Genomic DNA, 22421 nt, shown 5'->3' with positions numbered 1-22421 from the left:
GAATGGATGACTCTACCACTCAAACACATCGTATTAGTATCATAATTATTTCATTTAATTTTATCATTTTTATTATTGCTTATTTCCCATCTTTTCCTGTGAATCTTGCCCAGGAGAGCAAGATTACACTGTATCCAGGTGCATTGTGTATTAAACTTATATGTTGTATTATGCTTTTTCCCCACTTTCATCAGCATGTTTCTGTGTTTTTTTCAGAAGAGGGGGACATGCTTAATCTTTCACATACATCTCCTTGATAACATATTCTTAGCTCATTACCTTTCCAACTGACCTCTCCATAAACAACTGGTGTTTGGGCCATCAAAGAACTATGAAAGCCAGCAAAAGAGTATCTGAGGCTGTGTTCAATACCAAATAGACTTGTTTTGATGGTCAGGCTGTTTTTAAATAAAATTTCAGAAATAACAAGCCACCTGTAGAAAGTGAAATAATTATCGTAACCTTTGGCACAACTGTATGCCTTTATGAAAACCTAAGATTCATCCTGAAAATTCCACTCTGAGAATAAGAAAGGAATGGGCGTCTGATTTCTGCCAACTCAAAAACGTAGTTAAAAGTAAAATGTGTATTTCCAGAGGACGTTGCTGAATCACCTTGCCATTTCCTCCGTCTTAATCTCCCCTTGTAGACCTGCGTGATAATGCCTGGGAGCAAGGCCTGCCCTGGACTAGTATTCTGGGAAGGGTTTCAGGAGTTGGCGTACTGATGAGCCACACAGCATCCCCGCCCCCTGCCCCCGCCCTTGGTATTTTGCAGGTTATTTCTTAGGGGAGCTGAGCTCTGGTTATGGATGCCCCCCCCCCCCAGGCTATCCCAGAGGGAGCTCCGGGCTGAAGGGGTTTTGCCAAGGGGGCGCAGGACGGTAGCGTCCTCTCCCTGGCAAGAGCTGAGGAGGCCCTGGTTTGAGCCCAAGTCCAATCCGCTAGGGCAGCATCCAGAACGAACACAGCACGCTACCCCCAAGCACTGCGGCCTTGCGCGGACACGCAGCAGCGCCGAACCAAAAGAAAGGAAAGCAAGGAGGCCACGGGCAAAGGGCCGCTTTGCAGGTCTCGGTCGTATCGGGGGAAGCATCTGGTTTCCACCCGTTACCCCGCGCACTTCTTCCTGGAGAGAAGTTCCCGGAGCCATCTACAGCCTTCCAGCCTGCGGCTCTCGCGCCGTAGGCTCTGAATAAACCTTTGGAAACCTAAGGTGCCCGGGAGGGCCGGGCTGTGCGCGGGGAGGTGGCGCCTCCAGAGACGTCCGCGCCGGGGGCCGAAAGCGGACCCCAGGCCGCGGGAACCCTCCGGCTTCTCGCCGTCGCCGATGCCGAGAGCGTCCTGCAGGCCGCCCTGGCCCTCCTGCGAGCGGCCCCGACCCGAGCCCTCCGCGCCTGCGAGCGCCAGGAGGTGCTTGGGGTTTGCGCAGAACTCCGGGGAACTCCACAGGAACGGCCGCTGCGTTAGGAGAGGCCCGGGAGGAAAGGTGCCTGGGCGCGCGGCTTCTGGGTTAGGAGCGCGCAGGGGTGAAGAGGGTTGGGTCCCGCCCAAGGACAGCGCAGCCGACAGGGGGCGCCCCGTCACTGCGGGAGCCGGCGCCGAGCGCTCCCGGGCGAGCCCCCCCTCCCGCCCCCCCCCCCCCCCCGCCCCCGACCACCAATTGCGGCGAGCACCTGCGAGCCTCGCTCTCAAGCTCGCTCTTTGGGGAGGTCGCGCTCCTTCCTCCCGCGGACCTCCTCTCCCGGCTCCGCTCGTTCCTTTTGCCCAGGGAATGATTTCTAAAACCGTATTTTCGATCAGGAGCAAAAAGAGAAAGGGAGGTGGAACACATACATGTACAGATTGGGTTCGAGCCCATGCACACCAGAAAGTTGTCCGGCTGTCCCTTCACAGCTTTGTCTGTTTGGACGGCTCTTTGCTACTGAACACGAGGAGCGCCTCTTGGGGGGAGTGTGTGTGTGTGTGTGGTTGCATTTCTACTCTGGGTCTATGTAGAAAGCTTTGAAAAACTTACCTTTTGAGCGTCAGTGCATACCCCGCTTTCCCAAACCCTGGGGAGAAAGATTAAATTGCTCCCTTTGTATTCTGAGGCGAGATGAGATGAGATGAGTAAGATGAGAGTTCTGCCTTCCTGAGCATGCTCCCCAGCCCAGCATGCACTGAGTGTGCCTGCACCCCACATCAGACTTTCCGGGTGCACCGGGCGGCCTGCCTCTCAGGGAACTCTGCGCTGCGCTAGGCTTTCAAAGCCCCAGACTTTGGCTTTGGGGGATCCTGCCCTGGCACTCGTTAGGGGTGGGTTTATTAACCCACTCGCTATGAACGGGTCAGTTTGCGGTTCAGCGCTGGGGTTGCTGCCTGAGACTGCATCTGGTTCAAAGCGATTCAGGCCTGAGACACCTGGGGTGAAGAGAAGGGGTGGCTTCCCTACCTGGACTGCTCTTGCTCCCTGTACTTCTAGCCTGGCCCTCACACAGACCTTCTGTTCTTGGTGTTCAGCTCAGTGCCTGCCACCTCACCTCCGTTTTCTGACACCAGTCCCATAACTTTGGACAGGTGGGCCACATATTATTTCCTACTTCTTTAGCTCTGAGATGGGGGCCACGGGGCTGGATGCTCATGGCCCAGCATGTTTTTAGAACCAAGAGAAGAGGTTCACATCGAACACCTGTAATACCCCAAACCCTGCAATCTGGGATCCCTGGGGTATTAGTAGGCGGCCCAGGACGGACGAAAATCTGCACCCCGAAGCTGGAGCAAAAGTAAGAAGGAAGTATATGGTTGCGGAACTTGTGATTCTTCTAAAAGAGCCCCTCAAGAAAGCAGAGAACGGAGGCTCTCCCCAAGTAAATTCCATGTGTCCCATTATTGATTCCTTTTTCCCCCTCTCTCGCCCTGCCTCACCTCCCACCTCTTGCCCTGTTTGTTTTAGTTACGAAATGCTGTGGGCACCTCGGTTGTGACTGCAAAGTAACCTTGAAACACGGCGTCCTGAATGTCAGAGACAAATAGTCTCCCAACCGTCGAGTGCAGCTGGCGGGGCCGAGCGCGCCCCGCGCTCTGCGCCCCCCCGCCCCGCCCCCGTCGGTCGTGGGAGGCCCGGCCCGGAGGAGGCGAGACCCGCGGCTGCGGGACCCCGAGAGCCCCGCACGCCAGCCGGAGCCGCTCCGGGTCTGAACTGTAACGGGGAGGGGCCTCCCCGGAGCAGCGGCAGGCGAGTTCCAGGTGTGTACACAGCTTTTCTAAATACGACGGTGCTTTGCAAATTGGCTCCGTCACCGTCCTGTCGTTCTGACAGGGAATGAGCACTGAGAATGAAGAACCCCGGGATGAGAAAATGGGGCATCTCCAAGGCTCTGCAAAGGGGCCACCGGGCGCTCTGGGACCGGGCGGGGGTCAGGGCTCGGGCCGCTCGCGGGGAGGAAGCCACCCAGGTGCCTCCTGCCACCGGCTCTCCCGGCGCGCGCCAGGGTAAGGGGGCTGGGGCGGGGAGCCCGCGCGCCCGCTCGCCCCCTCGCTCGGCCCGGTCCCGGTCCCGGTGCGGGGCGCGGCGGCAGTGGGGCGGGCGCCGGGCGCGGAGGGGCAGGTGCCGGGCGCCGGCCGAGGCTCCCTCTCACCTAGGTGTGAGCTGATTATTCAAATGGGCTGCCCCGGGTCTGGGGATTGGAGGCCGGCGCCGGCGCGCCGCGCTATATCACCAGCCGCCCACGTCACTGCGGCACTTGTCCGCTCCGCGGTCCACACCTCCTCCTCCTCTCCTCCTCCACCTCCTCCACCTCCGCCACCTCCTCCTGCTCCTCCTCCTCCTCCTCCTCCTCTCCACCTCCTCCCTCGCCCCCCCACCCGCCCCCGCGCCGCGCGCTTCCCGCCGCCTCGGGGCAGCTCGGCACTGCCAACCTCGGCCTCCGCCCGGCAGCCAGCGAGCGCGGCGGCGGCGGGCGGCTGGCGGCGGGCGCTCCCTGCCGCGGGACTCGGGGCCGGACCTCCTCGGGTCTCCGGGCCCCCTCCTCCCGTAGCTGACCCCTCCGGCCCATTCCAACTACCGCCTGCGGCCGGCGGAGGGAGAGAGAGGGAGTGGAGCCGGGGAAAGGGAGTGCGAGGAGAGAAGGAGGGAGGGGACGGTGCCTTGGCTGACTTTTTTTTTTTTAAGAGGGTGGGGGTGGGGGGGGGTGATTGCTGGTCGTTTGTTGTGGCTGTTAAATTTTAAACTGCCATGCACTCGGCTTCCAGTATGCTGGGAGCGGTGAAGATGGAAGGGCACGAGCCGTCCGACTGGAGCAGCTACTATGCCGAGCCGGAGGTAGGCACCCGCCTTTTCCAGGGGGAAGCAGGGTGGCGGCGTTCGCAGTTTCCCAGCCTCAGGACCGCTCCTCTTGCGGGCACCCGCCCCCCACCCCCAGCCGCTCTGGGCAGCCGCCTTTTCCACCCTCCTTCGACTCAAATGGGTCTCTTTTTTATACGACACACTGTTAGCCTTGAGATAATATTAACTTTGTGATCAAATATTGACTTGCGGCGCCTCCAAATCCTCTTCGTGGCCGAGCCACGCACTATCCTAACAGAGTTATGTTTGGCAGCGCGCGGCTGGGGAGGGGTGGGAGGTCGGCCGGCGAGGGGGTGGGGAGCTGGAGAGAAGGTGGGTAGGAGCTGGGGGCCGAGGTGGAAGCGGAGTCAAAGACTAGGAACAAAGAGAAAGAAAGTTTGTGGCTGCAAAGCCCAGCCGCGTGTAGCCCAGTTCTTGGTCTCCTCCCTGCCCCTCCGCTCGGAGCCTCCAGCCGGCCCCAGACTCCGCCGGGCACTGGGTTTCGGCTCCCCCGGGGCCAGAGATGGGGTCCCGGGGCGGGGTGGGGGGGCGGGTGAGCGGAGAGGACACCGGGACGATCTCCGCTTGGGGCCGCCGGGGCGCCCTGGGCTGGGACCCTCAGGTCGTTCACTAGGGTCGGAGGTGGCGTCCGAGGCCACGGCGCGGATTCGGGGTGCCGGCCGCAGTCGCGGAGAGAAGATGCGTTCGAGGGGCCTGGCCTAGGGGTGCTCCGGGGAACCCTGGCTTCCGAGTCGAAGCAGGGCGCAGAAGGGCTGGGTTCCGGCCGCAGGCAAACAGCAGCAGCCTGCTTGCCGCCGCCTCCAGGGCGATCCCGGCGCTCTCCGAGGCTGCGGCCCCCACGGCCCCGACGCGGACCGGGAGGGAAGGCTTCCCGGAGGGCTGCCCGGAGGCGGGGGCCCGGGCGGGCCTGGCGGGGGGGCGGGCGGGAGCGCGCGCTCGCCGTGGTGCTAACGCTGTGCGCCTCCCTCCCCGGGCTCTGTCCGCAGGGCTACTCCTCCGTGAGCAACATGAACGCCAGCCTGGGGATGAACGGCATGAACACGTACATGAGCATGTCCGCGGCCGCCATGGGCAGCGGCTCCGGCAACATGAGCGCCGGCTCCATGAACATGTCCTCGTACGTGGGCGCGGGCATGAGCCCGTCCCTGGCCGGCATGTCCCCCGGGGCGGGCGCCATGGCGAGCATGGGGGGCTCCGCCGGGGCGGCCGGCGTGGCGGGCATGGGGCCGCACCTGAGTCCCAGCCTGAGCCCTCTCGGGGGGCAGGCGGCCGGGGCCATGGGCGGCCTCGCCCCCTACGCCAACATGAACTCCATGAGCCCCATGTACGGGCAGGCGGGCCTGAGCCGCGCGCGCGACCCCAAGACGTACCGGCGCAGCTACACGCACGCCAAGCCGCCCTACTCCTACATCTCGCTCATCACCATGGCCATCCAGCAGAGCCCCAACAAGATGCTGACGCTCAGCGAGATCTACCAGTGGATCATGGACCTCTTCCCCTTCTACCGGCAGAACCAGCAGCGCTGGCAGAACTCCATCCGCCACTCGCTGTCCTTCAACGACTGCTTCCTCAAGGTGCCGCGCTCGCCCGACAAGCCCGGCAAGGGCTCCTTCTGGACCCTGCACCCCGACTCGGGCAACATGTTCGAGAACGGCTGCTACCTGCGCCGCCAGAAGCGCTTCAAGTGCGAGAAGCAGCTGGCCCTGAAGGAAGCCTCGGGGGCCGCGGGCGGGGGCAAGAAGGCGACAGCGGCGGCCCAGGCCTCGCAGGGTCAGCTCGGGGAGGCCGCCGGGCCGGCCTCTGAGACTGCGGCGGGCACCGAGTCGCCCCACTCGAGCGCCTCTCCGTGCCAGGAGCACAAGCGAGGGGCCCTGGGAGAGCTGAAGGGGACGCCGGCCGCGGCCCTGAGCCCCCCGGAGCCGGCGCCCTCGCCGGGGCAGCAGCAGCAGCAGCAGGCGGCCGCCCACCTGCTGGGCCCTCCCCACCACCCCGGCCTGCCGCCGGAGGCCCACCTTAAGCCGGAGCACCACTACGCCTTCAACCACCCCTTCTCCATCAACAACCTCATGTCCTCGGAGCAGCAGCACCACCACAGCCACCACCACCATCAACCGCACAAAATGGACCTCAAGGCCTATGAACAGGTGATGCACTACCCTGGCTACGGTTCCCCGATGCCGGGTAGCCTGGCCATGGGCCCGGTCACGAACAAAGCCGGCCTGGACGCATCGCCCCTGGCCGCAGACACCTCCTACTACCAGGGGGTGTACTCCCGGCCCATAATGAACTCCTCTTAAGAAGACCCCGACAGCGGGCTAGCCTGAGACAGGGACAAGAGAGAGGAAATGGGGCGGAGAGTTTGAAGAAGGGGTGTTGGAGAGATCCAAGGAAGAAGAAAACCATTACATCCCCACCCCCAGGACAGCAGTCTCCCCTCACCCTCTGCAGCTCTCCCTCCCAAATAGATGGGCCACACTGATATTATTCTATATAAGGAGGGAAGGCAAGAAGATAAACAGTCAAAACAAAAAACAAAAAAGAGGAAGAAAAGAGCAAAAAGCCTCCGATCTCCACTGCTGTGTAGACGCCTGCTTCTTTTAAGCATTTGCGAGTTCTGATTTTTCATTGTCATCTTTTCCTCCATTGCTGCTGTTGCAGGGAAGTCTTACTTTATTAAAACAACAACAACAACAAAACAGAAAACAAAACAAAACAAAAAAAACCCCACAAACTTTTGTGAGTGACTCAGTGTAAAACCATGTAGTTTTAACAGAGAAACAGAGTTGTACTATTGTTTAAAAAGAAAAAAAAAAAAGATGTAAGGGTCTGTTGTAAATGACCAAGAAAAAGAAAAAAAATGCATTCCCATTCTTGACACGGTGAAATCCAGGTCTCGGGTCTGATTAATTTATGGTTTCTGCGTGTTTTATTTATGGCTTATAAATGTGTGTTCTGGCTGGAAGCGCCAGAGTTCCACAAATCTATATTAAAGTGTTATTGCCAGTTTTACACCTTGAATCTTCAAGATTTTTTTTCCCTTTGCCTCATTTAAAAAATAAACAAGTCTAGATATTATTTAATGTGTGTGTGTGTGGGGGGGGGATCCTGGCTGGTTGCAGGTTTCATTTTCTTTTGGTGAAGGGGGGCATGACAGTTGTTTTAACAACATTTTATTATTAAAACTTTCAGACATACTGAAGTTGAACAGGTTTTACAGAACACACACATGTACCCATTGCCCAGATCCTACAGTTATTGTTTCACTATACTTCCATTGGTCAATTCAGGTTATTTTTTCTAAATGCATTTCAGATGCAATCAGGTACATTCAAAGTAAATTTCAGACATCAGTATACTTCCCCCTAAACACTTCAGCAAGCTCATCATTAAATAGAATTCAATATTGTTTATGATTACTTTTGGAGTTTTGAGTTTATCTTTACACACAATGAAACACACAGATCGGAGGTGGACCATTTCCTGGATTTGATGGAGGTTTATCTGTAAAGTCAGGAGATAACTATGTATCTTAATTTCCCATCTGGGCCACCTGAAGGTGCACTGTGGTTGATCTCTCTTGGGATCCTGGGGTAGGGGGTGAGGGCTAAGGGGTGGGGGGGGGCACTGACTGCTCGGAGGTGAAGTCTGGATTTTACTGTATTTCCAATCTTAGGCTTCCCTTCAAGTCGGTGAGCTCAGATTGGATTTGCAAATTCCTGATGCAGGATTTTCATCTCTGCCTCTCCTGCACCCCGTTACCCTCCTGCGGACCTGGGAACTCTGCCTGGATCCATTAGCCTCAGGCCTCTGCCTACACTCCCCTCCGCAGACCCAGCTGTAGCCAGAGAGCATGGAGGCTTCTGGGACCACCTCCTTCCCCTCCAGCACCAGATCTGGAGAAGCAAGACTTTCTCCCGGAACTGGTGTTTAAAGGGATCGCTCAAGGTGATGGTCCAAATCTCCTTTCTAAAATAAGGTATATTTGGGGATGAGGTGGAGATAAGAGGGTGTCTTGCACTGCTTGTCAAGTGATCCTGGCCAGTGGTGAGAACCCAGGGTCTGTGGATGTGCTTACTCCGCCCTCACCACAAACACCGATGTCTTGGACACGCTCAGTGAGCCCAGGTTAGGAAGCTAGGATTGCAGGGCCAAGGGTATAAGGAGGTGTCCTGGGAGCCTCAAAAGAAAAATACAAAAGTATGAAGACTCAGAATAAATTCTTACAAATCTTGCTGTGTCTTCCCACAGATGGCATAGACGCCCTAAGTAGGCAGCGGCCCAACTGGAGACCCCAGAGGGGAAGCGCAGCCTGGGCGCACAAAAGGTCCCGGCTTTGGCTCTGCCTGGGGCTTGTGTGGGCCTACAGGCTGGAGGGGCGAGGGCAGGAGCCAGTGTCTCCGTAGACTTAGGGATGTAGGATGCACAGCGAAATTACAGTGGGCAATGACTCTCCGCAGGCTTCTGAAGCCAGGACTTTTTGTCTCAAAGTTGCACGGCTCAGGACCCTGTTTTCAGGGACTAGGTTTTTGGGCTTGTTGAGTGTCCCAGGTTCATCCCAACCCTGGGGATCCCTTCGGGCTTCACCCTCTGCCACCTTTCGAGGTGTCTGCCCCCTCAAGCCCTGGCCTTCCCATAGTTTGAGAGTGTTTGCCCTCCCCTGGCCCCCCTCCCCACCAACCGTCTCCAAATCCCTTTTTAAGATGCCACATTGTCCCTGGAACACAAGGAAGAGAAATTGGGGCGGGGTGGCGGGGAACCGGAGGCCGCGGCCAGCAATCAGGCCCGTCTCTCCCCCCTGGCAAGGACACACACGTCGTGAGCCCGGCCTGAAATGTGTTTCATTATCACATAAAAGGCTCCCGTGGCGAAGGAGCCGAGAGGCAGGGCCGGGGGCCGAGTGGGGGACAATGGAGGCTGAAAGCGCTGCCCTAACCTGCTATGTTTCGTATCGCACGCCCATTGTGCGAGGGTCGTTTTAAACTACTTAGCGCTCCCCCCTCCACTGATCCCGGCCGATAAGATATAGTTCTGTCCGAATACATAAAAAGGATGTCGGGGAGCGGGGCGCTTTCGGAGGCTTTTCTGTGCTTCTTGTGTCTTTCACACACATCACCCCCGCCCGCCGCAGACCCCTCCCCCAGCCCCGCAGCCGTCTCCCGGCTCCCAGAACCCTCCGCCCGCTCTCCCCAACTCCTAGGTATTGTAGGGTGCGCCGTTTCTTTTTTCCCATCTCTGTCTCTTTTGCTTCCTTTTCCCTGCGCCGTCCGCGCGTCAGTTTAAGCAACCGTGATCTGTGAATAAACAAAGTCAGTAAACAACCGAAAAAAACATTCTAGATCCGAATTCCAGGAGGGTAAACTTTCCATGCCACGTCACACTTCAGCAAATTTGCACAGATATTATATTGCCTCCCCCTCCTTTATTATTCTTTTTTTTTTTTTTTTGCTAGGATCCCATTGTACTTAACTGAATTTTATAACGCTGATCGATATCTTGGTAAAATATTCATTTTTAAACTAGCGGGCAGTGAAATCTTTGCTTTGTGTGCTAAAGTCAACAGTCGCTCGGTTTGAGCTCAAATAAATGCGGAGATGCCTCGGCTCGGAGCAGTCGGCCGCCTCCCTCTGCGCGCTGGACGCTCCGCCGCCAGCCCGCCGCACTCAGGTAGGGAGCGCGCCCACTCGGGTCCGTGCCCAGATCCCGGGACAGCGTCTGCCCCCCGGGCCTATCCGCGCGCCGCCCCTCCCCCAGCCAGTCCGGCTCCCTTCCGAGAGCTCCGACCAGAGGGGCTGGGGGAAGACAGTGAGAGAGAGCTAAGTCGGGCAGAGAGCCGGGTTTGGGAGGGGGCCTCTTTCGCGGGGATTTCTGAGAACGAATGGCGTGGGTGGGTGGGGGGGCGAAGAGTTGCAAGCCGGTTCACTCCGGGTTCTGAGCAGAGTTTGGCGGTGCCCCGAGCTACAGGAAGCCCGCACAGGCTCCTGCAGCCCCGCTGCTGGGGATTCGATCCGAGGGCCGTGGGTTTCCCAGGGACAGTGAGAGGATGGGGGTTGGGGGCATGACTTGGCCTCAGAGTCTAGGGTGGGGGTAGCGGAGAGCGGCGTGCTGGTAGAGGGGCAGGGGAAGAGGCCCGAGGTGGCGATGCCCTTCCTCCGAGTGCCCGGAGCGAACCGGCTCCCGTCTGGTCTAGGCGTGTGCCCCAAGCCCGTTAAGCCGGGCAGCAGTGGGGGTCGCCGCCATCAGGCAGCAGGGCAGGGACGCGGCCTTCCTAAGAAAGGAGTAAACTTTCGTTCTTGCTGCGACAAGTGGCCGGTGCTCTTTACGCACAGGCGTGCACCGGGGCAGACAGGTTCGTTAGCCTCGGGGGAAAGCAGCGGGTCCGGGGAGCTGGGGGCTCGTGGGGGTGACAGAACCGGCCACTGGGCAATTTATCCTCCTTCTCCCGGAGGCTGGCCCGGGACAGGGGCGCGCTGCGGGGCGGGAGAACGGGAGTTTGGAGGGCCGGACAGAACCAACCGCATCTTTCTGCCGCCGGTGGGAAGGACGCTCGGAGCACTTGAAGTTCCAAGCCTGCCAGCTGAAACTGCAGGAACCTCGGTTTCCAGGGCAGGCTGTAGGGTACTGCGGAGTCGTCTCTCTTCTGGGGTATACCAGGTATTCCCCGGAATCTGCATTTCTTTAACAGAGCTAGACATCCGGCCTCCGAAATCCGCGCGGATTTCTAGGTATTTCGCCTGGCGGGGAGAGGAGTGCCCTTCCCGTCTGCCCTGGAATCACCAGATCCCGAGCCCAAAAAATGGGTCCTGTGATTGAGAGGGTCAGTTATGTGGGTATCTCCGTGTAGGGACCGTGGGCCCCCTCGCCGCCTTCCCCGGTGCCGGTGCCCGGAGCCGCGCGCCTTTGCACACCTCCCCCGCGGCCGGCTGGGGAGCGCACCTGCCGCACTCCGAAACCCGGGTTCTGGCTCTCGGCTGGTTATCGTCCCTAAACAAGATGGAACGCCTGCAGGACACACGGCTCGGCTAATCGTTTTTAAATAATTAATGCCTCCCATTCCGCTGGTAATGCAGGGCCTCGAATCTGTCAATTACTTGTCATTAGACAAGTGTCGCCCCGCGGCCTTCCCCGGGGCCCTGGATGGCGCCCGGTCACCCGGCCCAGCCCACTCGCGGCCAAATGAAAAGGTGCCCGGTCTTTGGAGAGCCGGGTGTGGGGTAGCCGCGGCCCTCAATTCAGTGCGAGTTTTGAAAGAAAGACCGTCGCTGAAGAGATGTAATCTTCCAAATGGCCAATTTAAACGCCTGATCTTTATCGCCTGCCTTCTCCCGGCTTTATAAAGAAAAGCCGGTCCACAGTGCTTTGGGGGCCTTTTAATCTGGGGGTGGGGCGCGGGAAGCGAGAGATGAGGCTAAGAGGGCGTAGGGCAGGTGTCTGCTCTGGAAGGTAGCTGGAAGTACCTCGGGGCAACTGGTTTTTTCTGGGGGCAGCGCGTTCTCCTAAGCGTCGTCGGGGGCCCGGAGGTACTGCAGGCTTTGCAGGAAAGGTGCGCTGAGGCGAGTCTTCTGGAATGTACAAACCAGAACCGTCCTGAGAAAGCGGCTGGGCCTTTTCTGGCGGTGAATCTTCACCCTGCAGAGGCAATATGACAGGGAACATTCTGGGAGTCCCCCACCCACCGAGGGCTTGGACACAGCAGGACAGTGGTGCCGACTAATGCTCACTGACTTTGCAGACACCAAGTCCGTCCGCGCGGAAGAGGCTTCGCGCGCGCGCGCGCGCGCGCGCGCAAACACACACACACACACACACACACACACACACACCTTAGAGCCTCCAACCCCAGTTTGCTATCCCAGTCTTAGCTGAAGAGCAAGATTTCGGACCCCAGATGCCTTTGCTGGGTCAGGGCCGCTGTGGAGACCAGCCTTGGCCACAGCACCATGGCAAACCGCACCCCCCACACACACACCCCTGCCAGCCAAAGGGTGATGGAGTGAAATGAAAACAAAAACACAAACACAAGAAAAAAATTTCCCCCACAGTCTGCAACTTGACTTAATTACATTTCTGCTGCTCCTTTCCCCCTTAAAAGTTCTTCTTACAGTAAATAAATATCTGAGTTTCTCAGAACCTCTCGCGTCCTCTTTGAACAAAAACTGTTCTGTACCTGCTCTGCGCCTCTCTCTGCTTTAGAGTTCAGATCACAAGTTTCTCATAGCTTCTATGCCCAGGACTGGTTTTCCTCTGAGAAGATGAGAAAAGAAGACAAGAGGGATGGAGAAAATAAGAATTACAAGGAGAGGGGGAGAAACTTTAAAAAGAAATGGATGGGGACAAGGTAACTGGAACATGCCCATGTGCCTGGTTGCCCTCAGGGCCCTGAGGTTAGCGAGCTTTAGGCCTTCAGCTTCAGACTCACATTCTTTCTAGGGCATGCCACAATTGTTTTTTAAAAAAAAAAAAAAAAAAACTAAACTCCTTTAAGATGAGATTCACCAGATATGGGCAGGATGTTGCAGGCACCTCCAGAGACAAGCAAACAAAAATTGCACAGAATAGATACTGGTCCCCAGTGGGGTCCAGGGAGGTCCCCACCTCCAGAAGGCTTCTCCCTTTGACAAAACTCCCAGGGAGTGCCCAACCCCAGAGTACTCCAGGGGTTGCCTCGGAAGCCTAAATCCTGGGGCATCTTCCCCATTCAGTTCACAGCCTTCCTGCCCACTCTCTTATCCTTTTTTCTCCTTTCTTCTTTAAAACAATCATGTGTGTCCCCCTTCACCCCCTCCCGCCATTGTATTTGTTGATGACCTAACACGCTCACACCAAAAGCCACACACAGAAAACCAACAACGTGGGATGGGAGGAGAGACCAATTATGATTGAGGCTAACAAGCGGGGAACACCCAAGTTGAGGCCGGCTGTCTCCTGGGAGACTGATGGAGGCTTACTTTACAAGCTGTCATTCTGTCCTGGTCCCTATTGCCAGACTGGAGGTGATTCCTATTCTCCCCTCCCCCTCAGCCCCTGCACCCATGGGGTTTCTTCCAGATTCTTTGTATATTCTCTGCTGAAGAAGCTGCCACTGAGATCCCTCTCCTGCACAGGTAGAGAGACCAGGGTTGTTTTAGCAACACTGTCCTCCCAACAGTATGCTTATTTCTCACAGCAGTGGCTGTTCCTCAGAGCTCTGAGCTCACTGCCAGCAAGACATGGACTGGTCTCACACATGCCTGTCTTCCTCACTAGGTTCCCCGTTAAAAGTCATCGATGACTTACCCTTTACACTTCTTCCTTCTTCCTCTTCCTTTTACCCTTCTTCCTATTCCCTTTTTTTCTCCTTCCTCCTCTCCTCCTCTTCCTCCTTCTTCTCCCTCTTCTCCTCCTCTTCCTCTCCTTTTCTTATCTCCCCCCCACCACCAAAGAAGGGGGAATATTTCACTGTCAGATAACACAACCGATAGCTGGATTGCTAAAAGAAGCAACACAAATTAAGCTGTTGTCATTCATGTAAAAATAGAGGTCTCACTTTCTCATTGGAGTAAGTGTTTGAGGTTTACCCCCCTCTTGAAGCTAATTAGAAGCAGTAATACTCCCTCCGATGTCAGGACACCATGCCAGCAACATCATGTTTATTTAACTTTAATACATCAAGCTAACTGAGAGGAAAAATTTCAGCATCAACAACATGTGTGAGGAAGAAACACCAGAGTATTTCTAGCCATTAGAACTTCGGAATGAGAAATTGTTTGCTGTGGTTCAGTTCTCAAAGAAAGGATTCTGCTTCTGCTTGCTTAAAAGGTTGAGGACTAGACTTCCTGCATAGGTAAATCAGCTTTTCTCTTGTTTCATTTATCTGAAAAGAATAAAACCACAGGGCTCAAGAATCAGCGGGAATGTTTTTGGACTGGGTTTGGTAATGACCCCAGCAAATCAAAACAGGATTGGGTGCGTGTGAGGTTTGACTTGTTATTTCATTAGAAAGATGATCTCAATTCATTATCCCTTCTTTTTTCACAAAGCAGCCATAATTATCAAATGGATTTCATTGGGAAATTTTTGATCATGTGAAAAAAAGCACACACTGCTAATTTGAAGACATGGTTCTTAAAAGCATATTACTTGGAAGTGGAAATATAATATTGAGAAGTGTTTGGAGGAGAAAGCTTGAGAGGAGTTAAGGCATGAAGTGGATGGCTGGAGAACAGGGAAGGGCAGAGGATGATTACATGTCATTTTCTATGAAGGAACAGGGTGACATGTCAGCTAGGGCAGGACCTGGGTCATAGGGAGTCCTGTATGGAGGCCAGAGGCATCTTTAGCAAAGAAATCAGAATGCTAACATGTGGAGTCCCTGGTATGAAACATAGACCGTCTGCTCCAGCTCTCTGCTTGCCTTGACTTCTAGACCCCAATCCAAAAAATTTAAGACAAAAAAGACCAATCCATTATCTTTTATCTTTTTCATTTATCCCACAACTCTGAGTTACATTAAATTGAGCTGTTTGTTTGCAGAAAGAAGTTGTATCTTCAACCACTTGCTGGCTGAGATAATTCACCTTCTACACAGAAAAGTGAGTTAATTCATAGCAAAACTTGGGTCCTTTGTCCTAGCATCTTGGTATTTCTCAGCTTCCGCAACCCCCACACATCCCTCTCTCTCTTTTCTTTATCATGATTTTGTTCACTTCAGCACCAATGAGTGGGGTCCCTCATGTGCCAGACACTGTGCAAGGTGTCTTCATGAACATGACCTCCTTTGAGCTCCCCCCCCCCCCCCCACTGGTAGATGTCAGAATTTATGGGTTGTGGAGCTGGGGAGGAGACAAGTTAGGGAACCTGCTCTGATTTCAGAGCTCAGCATTAAACTCAAGTCTTGCAACTCTATGTTCTTTCAACTTCCGTTGGCCTCCTCTGACCCTGAGCACAGAACCCTCTGATTTCTATGAAGTAGGAAATCTGCCTTCTCCGGAATATAGTGAGCTGCCATTGGTAGAGGGGAAGCCTGAAATGTTAGGAGAAGTCTGGAAAGAAACTCTTTCCAGCCTTCGAAGATCTGCAGAAGAAGGAGAAGTGGGTATTCCTTGCAAGGACAGCAAAAACCTCATCTGCTGTCCTAGAAGAGATTAGAATGTATTATGTCTGAGATCACGCTGGATTATTTTCCCTTTTGAAGCAACATGATATTCCTATGTGACCATGGTTTCTCAAAGCCGGCCAGAGGCTTAGTCAGACCAGGCTATGGCTGCACCCCTCTGAAGCTGCTGGAGAACTCTGGCTAATGTTGGAGGGGAGGAGACTGGGAGGGAATCGGCAGCTAGGTGGCTCTTAGGGTATTTTTTTTTTTTAAGATTTTATTTATTTATTCATGAGAGACACAGAGAGAGAGAGGTAGAGACACAGGCAGAGGGAGAAGCAGGCTCCATGCAGGGAGCCTGACATGGGACTGGATCTCAGGTCTCCAAGATCACTCCCCAGGCCTAAGGCAGGTGCCAAACCGCTGAGCCACCCGGGAATCCCCTGGCTCTTAGGGTTTGATTAGAGAGAGAAAATGCCAGGGAAGAGAGAAAATTATTAGGGGCAGAAAGAGTGACCTGACATGGGTTTAAACAATTCACCTAGCCAGATAATTTCTGGAGATGTAGCCTGCCAGCCGTATTCCTTGCTGGGGACTCTGGAGCAGGGGCCGGGAATGTTCTGAGAGATTCTTGCCTCTGACCTCCCCCTGACCCACACCTGGTGGCCAGACCGCACAGGTGACAGCACAGCTGGAATGCACACACCGCCCACAGCTGGGCTCCAGTGCTGCCCTGGCCCCAGCCCTAGCTGCAGGAACAGGAGGTCCCAGCCCCCACAGCAGGCCTCCCCCTCACATATATACAAATGCAGATCCGGATAAATACTGGCCTCAGAGGTTTGCCCCTGAATAGGATGTTGGCCCAGGAGAACTGGCCTGCTTCCATCAAAGAGGGAGGATAGGATGTGGCCCAGCACTCAGTAGGCCTGTGGTTTGCAAGAGAAGCGCCACCCAAGCCGAGCGTTCACGTAGGAGCTGCGCGTGGCACATGCTGTGTGCAGGGGATGGTGGCTGACACCTGCTCGCACCAGGCCCTGGAGACACAGTGTGGAATAAGCAGGGCCCTCATGGAAACAGGCTTGGAGTAGACCTCCTTTTCTTTTTGGCTTATCGGAAGATAAGTTTTTAGTGGTATGGGGTTTCCTGCAGACTTAGCATCTTCCATCTGGGGATTTGGGGGAAGGCTCTGGGCAACTGGATTCTAAGGCCAGTGCCACACACAGGAATGTCTAGGGCACTGAAAGTGCATGGAGTTCTAGATTAGAGCACACTCCTACTCTAAACTGGATACTTGTGGTGTTAGGTTGAGGCAGAGAGAATGCATCCAGAGTGACATTCACCCACAAGCAGGTTGAGTGCTGAGCCTCCTCAAGACTGCCAGAAAAGGGGTGAATGCAATCTTCTGGTGGTTTACAGGGACAAGCAAGGGGCAGACATCCAATCTATATTTGTGCACTCTCCATTTAATGACCACTCCCCTCCCACCAGCGGTTTGCCAATTAAAGGCCAATCTCTCTTGATTTCTTTGCTTTAAAAGGACATTTCGATTCACCCAGCCAAACAATTAAATCCCCCTCTCGCCTCTCCCTTCACAGAGCTCAGGAACAAGATGCTTCCCTATCTCTTGCCAGCATCGAGCAGTGGGAAGGAGCTGATCTCAGGTGCTAACCTGCAGTTATCAGAATGCCAGACTCATTTAGGGAGCTCAACTCTGGAACCCGAGGCGATCCCCTCATTGATTGTGGAAAGTGCTGTTTAGATTTTGTCCTGGCTCAGTAAACAACTAACAGTAACTGCGGGATTTCTTCCTTACAGTCAGCTGAATCCCTCTCTCTTTCTCGCTCTGATACACAGGCTAGCGCTTGCACACACACACACCCACACACACACACACACACCACATACACTCCTCCCCTCCCTCAGGCACCTGATAATCAGGAAGGGGTGTCAGACCACCATTCTTTTGTAACATCCTCAACTAACTCCTCTCCCCATCTCCAGTAGCTGGGTCTTTTGGGGTGGTGGGGCTATGTCTTCCTCCAAGAACTCACATGTCTCCCAAAGGACATGGCCTCCCAAGTTCCTAAATCTGTAGGGAAAGCTCTTGAGAAAGGGTTGTGCTTTGGGCTCCTTATGGTACCAACTCTGAAAGTCCCCACCTGGCTGAAATACTTGCCAGGGACTTCCTTGGGCTATTCCTTCTCAGCCTCCCTTCCCCCACCCCAGTGCTTCCCAAGATCCATTGTCTTTAATAAGCTTGTTGCAGCTCAGACCCAGCTGAACAAAGTTGGGGGTGAGGGGCGGATTCCCGGTCTGCAATGCTGGACTGGGCAGCAAGGTCCTAGATACAGATCTCTTTTTTGGGGGGCGGGGGGGGGGGGTAAATGTGAATTAAATTGGCAAATTTACTCTGATGATCAAACTTTTGAGGTTCTTAGCAAGATCCCCATTTACTCCTCAATTACTGGTAGAAAAAGAGAAAGATGCTTCCTATTGTCCACAATTTGCAATTCCCTGAATAGACCATTTGTTTTAATTAGGTCCCCCTCATTTAGCTGTATCTGCAGGAACAGGTTTGCTCTGAAGTGATTGTGTTGAATGTGTGCACTCTCCCATCTATTTGTGTAAAATAAATAGAAAGACATAATTGCCAGTCATCACAACATCACAATATAAAAGATTGTGCAAATCCTAAACAATGATCATTTAAAATTCAATAATTCTTAGAAAAAGGAGCCAAATAATAAATAAAGCACAGTTTCCCTGAAGGTATTAGACACAATCAGCCTGCAGCGAGTGTGCTTTTAAAAATTAAGCAACTTTCTCTTTCCAAGTTGGTCCTATTTCAAATGGAATTCTTCCCTTGTTTGTTTAAGTGTCTTTTACATGAAAAAAAAAAAAAAACTCAATTTAGATCACTTGAACTTCACATACAGTTCTTCAATATCAGCCAGCCTCAAGCAGAAAAGATTTCTTAAAGTCTTGCAGATCTAATTCCTGGTTCTATTCTTCCCCAAATGCCAAAACTCTAATATCTTTAATTTTTTTTAAGTTCTTAATCTTGTAAAAAAAAAAATAAATAAAAGTTCTTAATCTTGTCCATGAGCTCTACAATTTTAGAAAAATAATTTTAAAAATGGCAGATATTGTAATGTATAAATTCTTAGGACTTCAGATAGAGATGTATTTCACAGTATCGAGTGTTTCACAATAAAATACATTTAGCAATTTTTTAAATGAGGGATAGTTCTTGCAATTAGATTGCTATTTCATTATATAAGCAATAACTTATATAAAGCAGTAACTTAGGCCATTTCTTAGAACCCCTTCCCTTTTTTTAGTACAATTTTGTGAAGGAGGACGCGCCTGGGGTTTTGATATATTTATTATGTGCCGAGCCATCTGCATATTTGACGAGGCTCAATTTCTCTGCACCATGTACAATCTTTGCTGTGTCCTGAGGAAACGGAAGAATAACAGTGCCGTCCGCTCCACCACTTGTGTTGCAGTCTTGGGTGTAGCCGTTCACATGCAGCTCATAGCATTCTAGCTTCGTTGTCATCGATAGTGCTATTTTGTTAAATATCAGCTTGGCTATGACTAGAGCTAATTACCCAATTGCACTTCATATTTGCCTCTAAATTTTATGCTTGATAAAATAGCTCAATGAAGCCAATTAAATCTCTCCTTTCAAAGATGATTTCTTTGTATTTCTCAAGGCTCGTCTTTCTAGCTATGAGATTTGTACTGAAAATATTTCTGGGGGTAGAAGATATATTGACCACGTTTGGATTAAGACTATTAACAACAACAACAAAAAAGACCATTAACAAAATGTATTTTTAAATGTCTCTGGGTAAAAATGGAATAGATTCCATGTAGGAGAGGAATTTGTTCTATTTACCTTTTCCTTTGTGCAATGTTTGTGCAGACCTCCCCACACCTCGGGAGTAGCTTAGATATTTTGTAATAGTTCACCATCTCCGGAGCCCAGGCAAAGCCACGCTAAGTTCTGGAAGATAATTCAGGAGAAACTCGCAGATATTGGGGCACAGGGTGTAACCTCCCGTGGCTCTCCGAAACAAGCGACGTTCTGTTTCGTCCAAGGGGCGAAAAACGCGACCTAACCGTGTTTACATGTGTACTCAGCCATGAAATTGAAAATTATCAAAGTCGAAAAATGCAAATCGAATTAAAACTGGGAAAATTGTCTTTGGAATTACAGCGGCCTGGAGCCCCCAAGTGTTTGCTTAAATTGAAACGTTTAGAAAATTACAAACCCTAAATTGCTCCCTTCCGTCCGCCCCCAGCCCACTTCGCCGCCGTTTGAGATGCTCTTTACCTCTCCTAGAAACGCACTGAGGCTCAGCAAGCATCGCCCGCCCCAGGCCCCAATCACGCCGAAACAGAACTTTTCCTTAAAAACGGGCTCCCTTTCCTGCACGATCCTGAAGCCGGGCGCGCTTCGGGGCCGAGCGGCAGCGCTGTCCTCGGTTCTGGCTTGAGGCCCCGCCGGCCGCCCCGGGGCCGAGGGAGGCCGCACCCGGGCCCGCACCGGCCCCGCACCGGCCCCGCACCCCGCGCCGCGCAGCCGCCCGCCCGGCCCGGCCCGGAGCCTCCCCGGGCGTCGGTCCCGGTGTCCCACGAGGTGTGGCTCTTGGCTTCGCCCCCTCGTGCTCACTGCAGCGGCGCAGGACTCCGGCCGGCGGGGGAGGCCGGAGAAGGACAGTGTCGGGGCGTCTGTGTTTTAGACGACGAGGCGAGAGCTCTGAAAAGCAACGGGCGGCGCGGAGCGGGGGTGGGGGGGGGGGGACGGGGCGAATCGCCCTTGCGCTCCCCAAGCCCCGAAGCGGCCGACCCGCCAGACCCAGCCAAGGGCGCCCGGAGTGGCCCGCGGCCGCCCCCTCCGCCCGCCCGCCCGCCCGGCCCGCGCCCGCAGGGAGCCGGCGCCGCCGCGGTCCAGCAGGTGCCCTGCGTGGACGCGGCCCGGGGTGGGGTCGGGCTGGCTGCGGGCCCGCGGGCGGGGCAGGACCCAGGCAGGGCGCGGGCCGCGGCCGGAGGTGCTGGGCCTGGCCGAGGCGCCCACCCCCTGCGCCCCGCAGCCGCGCCGCCTGCAGCCGGACCCCGCGCGCCCAGCGTGCTCAGGCCGTGGTGGCCACGAGGGTCGCGTTGTCCCCGGGCACGAGAGGCCGCTGGTGGCCCCGCGCCGCGGCGTCCTCCCCCGCCCTTGCAGATGAGGGGCCAGACCCTGTTCCAGAGACGCAGGAGGTCCAGTCCCGGCACCCCGAGAGGGGCGAGGGGCAGGCAGGGAAGCCGGTTTGTGTCTGAAACTTGCTCCTTTATTTCCTCTCCAGGAGCCCCAGGATCAAGACTAGCTCAACCATGGCTGAGCGAACAGCCAGAGTTCCCCAGAGTCTTAGACCGACGCATGAGTTAGGGTCGTGTTTTGGAGATTCGGACCCAACTTCGAAGGGGAGTTGTGGGGCGCATGTTTCTGTTTGTTATTTTCAAAACCAAGTAAAGGAAGCAGCAGCCAATTAAAATGAAATATTTTTATTTGCCTCCAGCGTTGTCAGTGATTTGCCCCCGGGGATCCACAATTTTCCCAAGCCTGTTAACGGGTGACAATGAATGAGTGCCTCGTGTAATTTAATTTTCCTGTCACACTAAATAGAGCTACATTGTAAACCTTAGATCTACTCTTACTGATAGGATCGCCTTGTTTTGCCATTTGCACCATAAAGACCCCCAAAAGGGACACTGTATTGTGACCTACACTCTTGAATTATTCAAGAACTTAATGACATTTTCCATTTTAAAAAGGGAGCTAATTGCCATGGATGTAAAGCATGTGACCTTCTCTGGGTGCCCAGTATGAGAATGTATGTACCATCTGTATGTGCGTCCAGGAACTGCAGAAAGTGGGCAAAAACACAAGAAGGATGTGACCATAAATGAGCTCCAAATGGACATGGAATTAACCACATTATTTAATTCCACCCCAATCCATGACATAGTTTTCCAGAAAGTTCTCTTACCTTACCTAATTTTTAAATAAAATCTCCCATCAACCCAGGCCTATTTTTGGGGGCATGGCATAACTTTTTAGCTTGCACAGTGACATTTGAATTTGTGAAATCCAGTATGTTTTCATTAATGTGAAACTATTTTGTGTGACGTTAAGCAAAATATCTAATAATCTGCTCCCCTTCGTCTTTTCTTTTCTGGCCTTTCTTAATTTCATCATTTTTTATGCAATAGGAAAAAGAAAGAACTATAAAGAAATTGCACCTCAGTATCTGCTCTTTGAATCCGGCTTAAGTTTCCAGGAAAGCCAGCACTGAAATCCTTGAGGACCAGGATTTTCACTCTTCTAATTCCTTGAAAATGGACCCTTATCTTTTCTCAAAGTCCTAAGACTCCCAGTGTATTTCCTACTGTCCCTTACTCTTTCCCTAACTCTTAGAAGAAAGCTTCATGATTTTACAATCAATGTGCAAAGATGCTCTGATGCTTTTCCCAATTTTTCTAGGAAGTCCACAGCCAATGTTAACCATTCTAAAAGGGAGAGTAAATTGGGAAGTAAAACACAATCCATCCAGGGCTGGGTTGCAAATACTTCTTTTGAACTTCTAAGTGATGCTTTCAACAAGGAATCTTCATTTGGTCAGAGAACAGACAGTTCCTTTTTAAAAAAACACACCATAGCTTCACTGAAAACTAAATCACTCTCTCCGTTAGGCTGTGTGAATCCACATCTCTATTTTGTAGAATTTGTGGAAAAGAAAATACATTTGAACACCTAACTCAATTCTAATGGATCCCACATTAGATTAATCTATTTGACACAATTGCTGCCATTGCAGCCTGAAGTCATGTGCAAAACAGAGCGTCCGACATTCCATCTGTGGAATAATATTATTTTAAAGAAGTTTGTCATAAAGCCATTATTACTCACATTGTGTAACAGAACAACTGCTTTCATATTTCTTCAGAAGAAACTTGTTTCCCTACTTGGTATTAT

At 53.4% G+C, this 22421-nt stretch overlaps 1 protein-coding gene and 1 long non-coding RNA gene across 3 annotated transcripts; both read left to right on the top strand.

The window, feature by feature from the left end:
• The first annotated feature begins 3032 nt into the window (after window positions 1–3032).
• FOXA2 (forkhead box A2) lies at window positions 3033–7335 on the top strand. 2 transcript variants are annotated; one of them, XM_072736530.1, is made up of 3 exons: window positions 3033–3227; window positions 4233–4302; window positions 5313–7335. In XM_072736530.1, the coding sequence occupies exons 2-3, from the start codon at window positions 4234–4236 to the stop codon at window positions 6621–6623; spliced, it is 1380 nt and encodes a 459-aa protein (XP_072592631.1). In that variant the 5' UTR covers window positions 3033–3227; window position 4233; the 3' UTR covers window positions 6624–7335. The 2 variants fall into 2 exon arrangements, with proteins under 2 accessions (XP_072592631.1, XP_072592630.1); XM_072736529.1 differs by lacking the exon at window positions 3033–3227 and adding an exon at window positions 3284–3473.
• A 2446-nt stretch (window positions 7336–9781) lies between these two features.
• LOC140595410 (uncharacterized) lies at window positions 9782–20958 on the top strand. Its single transcript, XR_011996995.1, has 2 exons — window positions 9782–9990; window positions 20752–20958. It is a non-coding gene; the product is annotated as an uncharacterized lncRNA (long non-coding RNA).
• The last annotated feature ends 1463 nt before the right edge of the window (window positions 20959–22421 follow it).

This window comes from Vulpes vulpes, chromosome 14, assembly GCF_048418805.1.
Source record: "Vulpes vulpes isolate BD-2025 chromosome 14, VulVul3, whole genome shotgun sequence".
In the NCBI taxonomy this organism is placed as follows: domain Eukaryota; kingdom Metazoa; phylum Chordata; class Mammalia; order Carnivora; family Canidae; genus Vulpes; species Vulpes vulpes.
The sequence above is the reverse complement of the archived record's forward strand: the minus strand, read 5'-3'. Positions and strand labels throughout refer to the sequence as shown.